At 34.7% G+C, this 12408-nt stretch overlaps 1 protein-coding gene across 1 annotated transcript in view; it reads right to left on the reverse strand.

Annotated features, from left to right (window-relative positions):
• LOC103530650 (sodium channel protein type 1 subunit alpha) overlaps nt 1-12408 on the reverse strand; it is a 60692-nt gene that overhangs the window by 24126 nt on the left and 24158 nt on the right. Inside the window, exons 14-19 of the mRNA XM_030454714.1 lie at nt 10057-10230; nt 9145-9501; nt 7994-8476; nt 4950-5067; nt 3375-3529; nt 1900-2073 (exon numbers count right to left, since the gene is read on the reverse strand). Coding sequence (XP_030310574.1) covers nt 1900-2073; nt 3375-3529; nt 4950-5067; nt 7994-8476; nt 9145-9501; nt 10057-10230 — 1461 coding nt within the window. The remainder of the gene's footprint in view (nt 1-1899; nt 2074-3374; nt 3530-4949; nt 5068-7993; nt 8477-9144; nt 9502-10056; nt 10231-12408) is intronic.

Consider the following 12408-nt stretch of genomic DNA (forward strand, 5'->3'; position numbering starts at 1 on the left):
ACCTCAGAGAGAATACTGTATTCTCTACATTTGCTAGGGCTCCTGTCCAAACTAATACATTTTGGTATTTTCCCCTTCCCCCTTAATGCTTCTTCATTATGCTGTTCTAATTCCCTATTTATTGGGCCAAAAATAGTATAATGATCTCATGTACACTTTAATTATAGAGCACAATGCATGAGGTAAAGAGAGCTCCAGGACAGTGCTCTTTATGAACCATATGTATGTGAAATCTTTAGCTTTTCTGTACTTATCAATCCTAGCTCCAGAAAAAAAACTAGGTTATTCAAAAATCTGAATTCTTTTCTCCAGCACATTCATCATACGATTTAAAACTTTTAAGCTTTTTTAATCTAAAGCCAATGAAAACATCCAAGCAAGCAAATCCAAGATTTAATAACAAGCTTAATTCAAACACTTGAATCTGTGTTATACTTTCACACAAAGAAGTACCGAAATTTTCATATTCATAACATTGTTCTTTCTGATATTATGATTTAAATAAAGTTATATATTAGTGAAAACACCTTTAGAGAAAGAATAGGTTCATCTGCTTGCATGCTTCTTCTGTCTTTTTAGTTTAAGGTGACACTTTTGACCATTTCAAGAAGAAACAAATACTAAAGAAAAAGTGTTTTCCAGAGAGGCCTGGTACTTTCTCTTTACTATGTTTGAACTGATTATCTATAGATGTATGTGAAGTTAAATCCTAGATACATTTAATCCATCATGTACACCAATCAAAAAGGTTGTAGCCATTAGTCGCAAAGGAAAGACCAAGAAAATGAACTGCATTGCATAGCCCTTGTATGTTGGGAACATACTGTGAAACTGTTGGATTTTTCACAGTTCTTTGGGTCAGTAACTGCTTACGAAGTTCCCCTTTTGCCTATTCAGTATCTGTTTCTAAGTCATAACAACCAGGAAAAAATTTCATCTCAATTTTAAAATTTGTATTCTTTACTATTTGGATTTTTTTATTATTAGTTTTATGAGAAAATTCTACCTTAAAAATGTAGTGACTGGTTGCTGTTTTGTAACTATGTAAAATATAGTACTTTAGTTCCACACACAGAGCATGGTAGACTGTAAGAAATTGTTAGACTTTCCTGGCAGAAACAGTATGTTTTTCTGCATGTAGAGGGTTTTCTCAAGGGTGTACACTTAGGCCATTGCCACTTGAATTCTCCTAATTGTATCAATGCATCAAGAAATTATCTCCCCCATTTCACAGCACAGTATAGCTGTAACTGTGAGATTATCCTTGCAGGAAAGGCTACTGAGCCTGGTTTCAAATCTGGCTAGGACTGCAAGTTCAGTAATCTTTATTGGTCTTGAATATTAAGTAAGCCACACCACTGATGCTAGAGATACGTCTAATTCAGCCATATGCTGAAATTGGTGGACATGATGTTAATTTTCTTGCCAGAGTAGTTTTAGTTCAGGTGTGTGTCTGACATCTGGTGGACCAGACACTCATCTAAATGCTGGTTGCAACTCAGACCACAGCAGAAAGGGAGGCAGGTCTGAAGTTGGGAATTACCAGGCAAGAGCAGAATGGAGAAAAGCACAACCTCTTTCAACAGCTGTGTCAGAATAAACCCTTTAACTGCTTGTGAAGATACCATGTGGGGTTCTTCTTTTACCAGTTAAACTTCCAGTCTTTCTTAAGTCTGTGGCATAGAAAGGCAGTGTTGTAAGTGTAAAGTGATTTTTTCCATCTACCTTACTTTTTAAATTGAAAAGGAAATCAGTTGGTTTACATTTACTACTTACATAGAAACTATGATTATATAGCATGTGATTATATATGGTTATATGTGGCTATATGATTATATAGCAAGTGATTAAAAAATATAAAATAAATATTAAATAACACTTAGGAATCATAGTACATACATCAACAATCAGGAAGTCCAGCCAGCACCAGGCATTAGTAAAGTATGTTTGATAGCCATAGGCCACCCACTTCAGCAGCATTTCCAGAATGAAGATGTAAGTGAAGACCTTGTCAGCATATTCCAGCATGGTCTTGATAGTTTTACGTTGCTCAATATATATGTCTTCAAAAGCCTGGGAGTAAAAACATTTGAAGGTACTTGTTACTCCATTTTGTTACTGCAGATATTTCAGGTTGTAACAAAAAACAATCAAAAAGGGGAACAACAAAAAAGGGGAAGGGGAACCATTTTTCTTCAAAAAAAGGCACTACAGTGTCACTTTTATTTAATGTGTCCTTTTCTGCTAACTCAGTATATATGTGTTTTTCCCCAATGGAACTGTATTCTCTAGCTCACTGGAGAGAGAAACAGATATTACACAGCAACCACTCTGCTGGTCAGAGGTATTTATTTATTTAGTGCTGATGGTGAATTATTCTTCTCAGGTAATTTTCAGTACTTACAAACACCATTCATTCTGCTGAGCAGTGTGCCTGAACTGAATTCTGCTGAGATCATTTGGTTTGTATGTAGGTAGATACATTTTCAAAATACAGGACCATACCTATAAAATTTCCAGGACCATGAAAATGCAATTGACCTTTTGATTTTAAGTCCACTGCTTTTTGAAAATTTTACATAATACATCATAAACTAAGTTCTTGCTTTCTTAAAAAATTATTTACCCAAGTCAAATATCTGCTTTACTGTATTATTCACTTTTTCTGATACATAAAATTTCTGAGATCCTTGCAATGTTATTTACACATTTTGTGTTTTCCTTTTTAGACATTTGAAACAACACATAGCTTCTGCTTTTTCAGAAATTCTTGCTTTCCTCCAAGAAATTGTCCTTTTAATTGCTTTTAAATTTCAATAATGCTATTATTCTTTACAGAGAATTACTGATTTTATTGTCTTCAAAGAAGTGGAATGATCTCCTATCTTGCAAAAGTGTTGATATGTACTAATATTAACATTCATTTTAGCCCACTTTTGAAACACTTCATGTCTGTCAGTTCAAATAATTAGTGTTTTTCTATCAATCATTGAATTTACATTTGTGTATTGGTAATTTTGGATACTTAGATCAGGCACTATAACACCTGACACTCATGTAATCACTAACTGAGCCAACACATATATATCATTTCCTCTGTGCAGATGAAAGTGTGCCAAAGGCTAAGCTAACTGTGCTCTTGGCAGCTAGAAGTGTGGCTGCTCCCTGGCACATATTATGTGACATATTATTGAGAAATTACTTTTTCTACCATTCTTTCAAAAACCTGACTAAAATTTGGGCCTGTCACCTGAAGATGTGGAATTGTGTGTTCTTTCCTGTGAAGAAAACTAAGTTAAAACCATGTTTAAATAACCAACTTTTTTGCAAGTTTTCTGATAATATTATGAGAAGCTTGTTCTTGTTTAACTTACCAGAGCTCCACTACTGAGGAGAATCATAAAGACAATGAAAGTCTCAAACCAGTTGTGTTCAACAATCCTGAAGCAAGTTTTTCTTAGGTTCCACCACTGCTTTCCTCTCCCTTCTTCTATGCTTACTTGACAGCATTTGAACCTTCGTACACAGCCTTTAAAGCAGTGTATGTTTTTGGGGGGGAAGAAGAGAGTTTGTTGAATTGCATTAATAGTTTGTATATACGTTCTGTTGATACAATACTACCTTTCCATCTAGATTTTCACATAGATGACTTTTTCTCCAAAAGAAAAAAAAAAAAAAAAAGGTGAGACAACTGAAATTTACAACTAAATGAAAAAGTGAGAAGAAAGTTTTTCTAACTTATCAAGATCAGTGCACACAGAAAGAATAAAGTACACAGCACATGAAGCCAAACTACAAAACACAAAATATGGGTAAAAAAGTACAAACTCATCAAAATATATAGTAGGTTTATGTAGTAATATATAGGCAAGTGATCTTAAATTGCACTTCCTTTTTTAGGGATAATAAATTCAGAGAATGTTGCATTTACTGTTGAGAAAAAACTCTAAGCCTCCTGCATTCTGAATTTCTCAATACCACCTAATTTCTCTACTTTGTGCCCTTAATTTATTTAAGCTTTTGTGATTTAGCTGCTGACTTGAATTTGTTTCTTCTTTCATTTAGGCAGAAAAACACTAGTACTCAATAGTGGTATATTCTTTGCCAAATCCACGTTTATTACTATACTGCTTCTTACTAGTTCAGTGTAAAATTCGAAAGGAATGTGTGTTATGTTCAGAAGTAACTCAACTCAGTTCTGACAGTAGCATTTATTTTCAAGACATTAAGTCTATTTGCTTACAAATATGAAAAATGGCATTTGTAACCTTACATTACTTTTTAAAGCCTATTCCTTTCCTCATCTCCTTCACATGAACATATCTATAATGTTTCTCACAAGGAAATGCCTTTGCAAATAAGTTCTTTTTTAAATCAGAATCAAGTTTATTGAGATGTTTAAAACGACCAATAGAAGGAAGCATGAAGGATTTGTGAGTCCACCAGACTATTCTCACCCCAGGTGGCTTACAGAAGCTGTTCCTTCTATTGCTGCCAATGTGCAGAAGGTTCTTTTAGCATTTTGCACAAGAGGTAGAGTTTCTATTTACTACTCAACAGCAGTTTCAAGAATGTATACTTTCTGAAGCACTTTGATAGAAAGCTATGAAGAGTGGTATAAAAACTGTGTATTGTCTAAGAGACTGTAAGTAAACTCAGGAAGTAAAGTAGCTCATACTAAAATAAACCTTTCAGTAATATATTTTTCTTTTTTTAAGAATAATGATAAATTTTTGGTAACATGCTTTCTTAATTGTTTATCTGATAAATAAATAGTATAATTGTATACCATTCGTATGGTCAGTTGTGGTCTAAAAGCACTACCATTAATAACCATGGTTTAACCATTAAAAAAGAGTAATCCATTACACAAATATAATACTTCAGTTAAATAGATAATTATTTCATATTTCAGGAACAAGCATTATTGGTATTTTTATTCCAAACACCTTCTGTGAAGCAGGCCTCTGGCTCCTGGGCTTCCTCAGGTTCAGCTTCCGGTTGCTCTTCTGCAGGAAGTCCAATATCTACTGTGCTACCTTCAGATGAACTAGAGGAATTTAGCTTCTGCAAAGCATAAAAAAAAAAACAAAAACCAAAACCAATAAAAATGTACACTAAATATTTTAGGGCAAATATTATTTGCTTTCAGAATAAGTAAATATGCTGCCATGCTTTTTAATATTCTAGTATTCAAGTAAATTGCTGATAAATGTGAAGTTGCGCAATCTTTGATTTTCTTTCTACATTGTGTGGATTCACTAACTAGAAAGTGCATCAGTGATAGATAAAGAACAAAAAATTATGCTTTTAACAGAAAAATATGATGACGCTAAGCCTGCAAAGATTTATGATCACAACTAGCCAAAGTGGCAATGATCTCTTCACCTACACAGAAATAATGAAGCTTAAATACTTACGCATGAATCTGTAGCTTCTACTGAAAAGCAGATAAAAGCCTAAATATAAGTATATAATGGAGGTGGAAGACCATAAGAATGAGGGGGAAAAAATCACTGATCTGCAGAGAAGGGTATACTTAACAAGTCAGCAGATCCAAATTAAAATTGCTGGGAATCTGGATCAGAGTGAAGCAGAAACTGCCTACAGTAAGGCTTGGGTAGATTAAAGATGGCCCAGAAAACATCAGATTGTCTTTTATAACCTAATAAAATTTTCAATCACACAATTAGCATAAAGAAATATTTGATATTTTGGTATTTTGTCCTCAATTTTGATATTGAGGACAAAAAATTCCCAAATGCTAACAAAACTCTAAATAAAGGAGTAGCCAGTTGTTTTCTCAGTAACAATTCCAGGACTGATTGCTATTGAGTTGTATGGTGCTTAATAAGATTTGTAATACATTAAATAGTTTTAAATTAATTTCACCTTGTGGTGACTACAGAAATTGGAAGAACAGTGTTTCAGCTCTCTCAGAAAAATGGGTTGATGTATGCTTTCAGGCTCTGTAATTATTTGTCAACAAATACGAACTATAAATTAACCAACCAACCATGAACACCAGAGAAACCATTCAATTTTAGAGCTGACCCAGTCAGCAAAAAAAAAAAAAAAAAAAAAAAGATGCCGACCATCACTGTAAAAGTCCATGAATGGTGCCAAAAATCTCAGTCTGGTCCGAAGCCAGCTTGACCTCACCCTTCAGTGCTATCTGGCCCAAGAAGAAGAGAATCCATACAGTCTTTTCTAAGCAGGCTCTCAGAAAAAAACTCTGCTACTTCAAAGGGCTCTGCTGTTATGGTGTTTATAATTTCTATTCTATAGTCCCACTCTATTAACAGTCAATGTAAAATAAGCAGTTGGAAAACTCTAATCTCAAACAGCACTCCTGCATGGAATTTTCCACAGAAAACTGTATAGCAGAGCTTCTCTCTCATAAGCTTATGGAGGAAGTCTGAAATGTCACAACAGGATAAAAGATAACCCTGGCCCTGCAGGTAGCAGCATATGTACAGGAAGCTTTCCCAAACTGAATCTATCCCACACTGGCCAGTGATAACCCACTTGTGTCACCCTGTTCGACTGCTTGCACCATGATGGGTTGGAAGACTGGACTGGGCTGGACTGGCCAGCATTAAGGTTGCTGTGGAGAGAGCAGATGACCAGTTGTTTTTCTACAATAGACCTTTGCTTAAATGTTGTTTTATTTAGAAAGTCGTCCTGCAGGGACAAGTTCATAATGTGCCCAAATATAGTCATATAACCTCTATTGTGGCAGTAGTTCAGAAACTTGAGTCAAAGCTGAATTATAATAACTTTTGGCTAATATTTAACAGGAAAAGAAGAATTAATGCTTCAAATATTAGCTGGGAAGTGCTAACAACACTGTCCCTGAAATAGCCTGCCATGGTGAAATGTTCTTTTGTACAGGTGTTGTTCCTCAAGGGAGGATCCAAAGACTGCATGTAGTTTAACGTTGGGGTTCTGTTGAGAACACTAGAGGGCTTATGCATGATGAAGTGATGGCAATACAGAATTTAGCTAGCCTAGAATTCGGTGTCTAAAGTACTGTTAGCAATACAACAGTAGCAAGGGAAGATGAGCTATCCCCAAAATAAACTGTATTCCTACCAGAATAGAAACCAGCTAGCTTGGAGTTGAGATACCTCAAGTCAGAAAATTTATTTTTTTAAGTGTCTGGAAATAAAATTTTCTGATTCAACTAAAATGTCAACAAACTAAGTCACTGAGGATGTAGTTTCTTTGCAAACTATATTATAAAATAAATTTAAATTATTTTAACAAAATAGCCACAGAGTAATAGAACTGTTACAGCCTCAAAACGTTTTTCTAAAAATACAGTTCTTGGCAAGACTATTTATCTATAGCCTCCTCTGGCATTCCTTTAGATACACAAGATATTTTTGTCTGTTGATACTATTTTTCAGTTTTAGCATATAAATGAATTTGAAGTCTGTGGAAGTGTCCAAGGTTAAAACTACTTTTATGGAAACACTGGTCTAGAAGAGCTGACAGTTTTAAAATCTTGAAGAAATCTGGTGTATAAAAGAAAGGCATAAACTATCATGTTTTCTGGTTCATACCTTTTCACAAAAAACTCCCATAGAGAGTGTTTATTTGAGTGGCAGAGAGAAGATGTATGATAATCCTCATGGGATCATTATTAGAAGAGGCAAACAAAAGTTTCTGGTGGAATAACACTGTAGCTAAGGCACTGTACTGCTCTCCCAGTTTTTGCAGCTACCATATCGCAGGTGTTATGGATTAGTTTGATCTCTGGTTGCCAGGCCACACAGTTCCTCTTGGAGACTGTAATTTGTAACCCTCTCTCCTTCTTATGTTCATCAAGAGTTAAACCTTCATTTATATACTGATTTATGCTCATGTACAAAGAAGTGTCGAAACAACAAATGATCAGGCTTATGCTGGAAAAATAAAAATAAATAAATAAAGAAATTAAATAAACAAGTCAAAAGATTGGTGAGAAATGTACAAAATATCTAAATACCTCTTTGCTTTCTTCCAGGTCTGATTCACTACTAAATTCCTCTGTGTTTAGATTTTCAAAGTCGGATTCACCCACAGCAATGGGCACTGTCACAGTGAGGCTTGGGTTGTTTATGAATGACATGTAATCACTTTCATCAATTATATATTTTTCCACACTGCTGCCTGTTCCTATACCACTTGTTGTTCCATTCACATCTTTATTATAGTCATGGTCCTTGCTCAGTTCCACAGTTGTATGGTTAGAAATACAGCTGTTTTTGTTGTTCAAATCATCAAGTGGTTTGATTTCATCTAAAGCTTTTTGCTTTTTAACGAAAGATTTCTGGATGAATTCGCGTGCTTTTCTTTTCACATAATCTATGCCCTTCTGCATTCTTGCTACAGCAATTTGGAGATTATTCATTTCATTGTCGTCATCTGTCACAGCAAGGTTGTCTGCACTAAATGAGCTCAAGAGCAAGGCCAAAAATAAATTCAGTACCTGCAGTAAGATGAAAAAACATTACTTTATACCAAAAGAGAACATTTATTTTATTAAAAACTGTCATATTAGTGGCATCAGAGACTGAAATCCCAGAAATTCATCATAAACACAGAAAAGAACCCTAAAAACTTTAAAATTTTGCTCAGGCCCCGTTCACTATTCACAAATATTCCAATGACTGACTAATATCTGTAAATATGTCTTTAAACCACCACAGGATACAAACATTTTGGTGCAAATTCTTATAATCTAAAAATGGAGGTAACTGATTATGCTATTCAACATCATTAAAAAGTTAATTTTTCCCATTACATAGCAGAAAATCTATTATTAGGTGACTAATTATACAGGATAAATAATATAAAATCTGCAGCAAATGGTTCCTAAAGAGTCCAGAAACTAAAATTTTTGAAGCACAAAATATTCACAAAGGGCCAAAAGACAAATTAAGAATGTGACTAAGCGCTCACTCTAATATTCTTGGGATTTTGATAGTTCAGATACCTTGTTCTTCATCCAAAAAAGCTCTTAAGGTTAACTTTAAGCATCACTTGAAACCACCCGCTTAAGTGCTTTGTTGAAGCAGAGCCAGAGCACTTAGTTCACTCCAGAATTGAGCCCATTCTCCTGCCAAATTATTTTTTCCTAATGCTTTGATTACATACCACCAGGTTTCCAATCACCATGACCATCATGAAGACAGTAAGGCACATGGCCTGGCCAGCAACTTGCATGCAGTCCCACATCGTTTCTATCCATTCTCCACACAGGACTCGGAATACAATCAGGAAAGAGTGGAAAAAATCTTGCATGTGCCAGCGTGGCAGCACACAGTCACTTGCAATTTTGCAGACACATTCCTTGTAGTTTTTCCCAAACAGCTGCATCCCAACCACAGCGAAAATGAACACAATGATGGCCAGAACCAGGGTCAGATTGCCCAGAGCTCCCACAGAGTTACCAATAATTTTTATTAGCATATTTAATGTTGGCCAAGATTTTGCCAGTTTGAAAACTCGAAGCTGGAAGAAAAGAAAAATATTGTTAGGACAACCAGCTAGAAAGACACAAACATGCTTTAATTTGTGGGAGGATATTACTGCATAATGTGCCCTGAGTATGACTGTTCTGAGGGCATCCTCTTGTCTAAAAGCATGAAGGTTCTGTTAAGAACTTCTTGTAATGTTAAAGCTTGATATCCTCAAAGCAGAGGTATACAAAAGGCCAAAAAATCTATGGTCATAATAGATGAAATTTAAAATCTAGGGTTCATTTGGTAAAATCATCTAGGCTGATTTTCCAGTGCTATTTGTAAAGCAGATCTATTCCTAAGATGCCAGTGTTCCAGTGAGTAAATTTTTTACAGAATGTTTGACGTGTGTATAAACAATAAATATACTGGAAATAGGCCCTATTTGTCTGAACTTAACAATTCCCCTTAAAGACAGAGAAACATCACAAACACAAAGACACATCAGCGTCAGTATCATGCCAAACATCAAGCAAATTTTAAGGTAAAAATGATATTGTTTTAACAAAGCCCCATCAAAAAATCCATGCAATTGATGTATAGTTACCAATCTGAATGATCGAAGAACAGAGAGACCTTCCACATCTGCAAGACCCAGCTCAACCAAGCTGAGGGTTACAATAAAACCATCAAAAATATTCCAGCCTTCCTGGAAATAATAGTAAGGATCCATTGCAATTATCTTGAGAAACATTTCTGCTGTGAAGATTCCAGTGAAGACCTGAATTAAAAATGTAGTCTGTTATTTCACTGTGAAATATTTTCCAGATTTAGCTTTTGTCTAGATTTTTTAATGCAAGCTACATTATCTGCAATGTCATATCCAAAAGTGATACTTACAAATAGTTCAGTGTACTGCAGCAGTTTATTATGCCCACCTTCCCCTTAACAAGTGCCATCCAAACCAAGTAATTATGTTCAATTAATTAAATTTTTTACTAAACAAAGTACATAAACGTTCGTTTTATAGCATTTATAATCCAATTGCAACTCTATCAGGATATGGGCTTTCTCATGTACTGCACAAAAAAATCTGAATTTGATTTTCAGAACATGAACCAGAATGCTTTCAAGAAATTACACAGTATAACATCCTTCTTGGTATGCTTATTACATTATACAGTAGCATGAATGAGACCAAATCTAAGACTCCAGAGGGGCCACTTCTTTGCTGGCCACTCCTTATTGTCATAATCCCATTCAGTTCAACATAGAAAGGACTATTTATACCAGATGGGCATCTACTGAGAATCAGCAGTTTGCTGAAGCTGAGAAACCTGGTTTTGCCAGTAAATTCAGTGGAGTGGACTGTCTCAATCACTTTAATATCAGGAATGAAAAAGTATTTAATAAATCATTATTAACCTGATATTGCTACTAATGGTTTCTCATCACTGGATGCAATGCTGAATGAAGCAGAAATCATATTTAGAAGCCACCAAGGTATTGACCTTGAGTAGTGTTGAGAGAAGTCTTAGTAGAATTTCCTGGAGGATAGGAATGTCCTAAGGCCACCACTGAAGGCTCAATGGCCCGAAATACCTTCTGTTTTGGTTTTGATGGCCCATTTTCAAGCAAGCTGAGGAGAAAATGGGACTGCTAAAGAGAATAACCAGGGGGTGTATGAGAAGAGATTTACTTGATCTGCCTAGGAATACTAATGCTCAAAGACAAATTTTATTACAGTCTTTTCATACATTCCAGATCTCAACACCAGAAGAAGGTTACTGGTTTTTAAGCTGCAAGATTGGGAGAGATAGGAATGAATAAATACAGCTTGAAATGCTGACTTAGATACCTAATGATTAAGACAGTGAGCCTCTCAAGGATTTGAAAGTGGAATTACTGGAGCAGGCCAACCCTGAAAACTTCTGTGTTGCATAAGGGGTTTATGTCAGGGAGCCTAAGACTGGGAAAGCATGATGCTAATAGCCAGGTTCTATTGCACTCTTGTTGTAAGGCATATATCATGATCTATACATTATTTTCTTGGTTGGAAAAAACCCTATAAAATGGTACAGTACAAGCATTTGCATTTTACTAGGAAATTCATATTCAGAGATTTCCTTATTATAAGTATGTGAAAACTAGTCATATACTTATCCATTAATTATCCCATCTAAGTTTTGTAGTTATTTACATGACCTGAGTTGTATTTTTTCCTCATTAAAAATACCATTACAAAAAAATCAATTTCTAAAATATGAGACAAAGTAGGACTGCAGCTGTAGATCATACCATATGATCAAACCTGTCAGTTCAAAACCATCAGATGTACAAAAACTTAACTCCTGAATTCTTTAATAATTTATATGTTTGAAGTAGAAGGGAGAAAATATAGCTGACAACATGAGCAAAAGATACCTTACTAATCTGATGATAAAAATATAAAACCTATAGGAAAATAAAGTGCTGCTGGATATTCTTATAGTTTTATATAAAGCAGAAAGAAAACAATCCACATATTCACATAGAAAGGTCTTTTACAGAAGGAAATTCTAGAAATGTTTTAATAGGCTCTCTTAGGTATTGTAAACCTGTGCTCAAGGAAAAAAAACCCTAAATACATGTTTATAATTTAAAGATTTGTATTGTAGTGATTGAAAAAGTAACACTTATTTGCATAGTATTTTTTTCAGGGAAGTAATGCATTTCTTGATTTAGTAGTTAGACAAATCAATTTCTCTTTAAGACTGACTTTACTTAATGCAATATTTGCACCATTTAAAAAATTTTTAATGCAACTTAGCAGAACACTGCAATATATTGATTTTACAGTATCCTAAGTTACATGACCTAGGGTTGACAGCTGAATTCCCAAAAGTGTTATGATGTAGTAATATCTGAAGGCTAGTAAATGTCCAATAAATTCACTTTCTCAAGCATAAAAAAAAAGAAA

This window comes from Calypte anna, chromosome 7 (genome assembly GCF_003957555.1).
Source record: "Calypte anna isolate BGI_N300 chromosome 7, bCalAnn1_v1.p, whole genome shotgun sequence".
Lineage (NCBI taxonomy): Eukaryota > Metazoa > Chordata > Aves > Apodiformes > Trochilidae > Calypte > Calypte anna.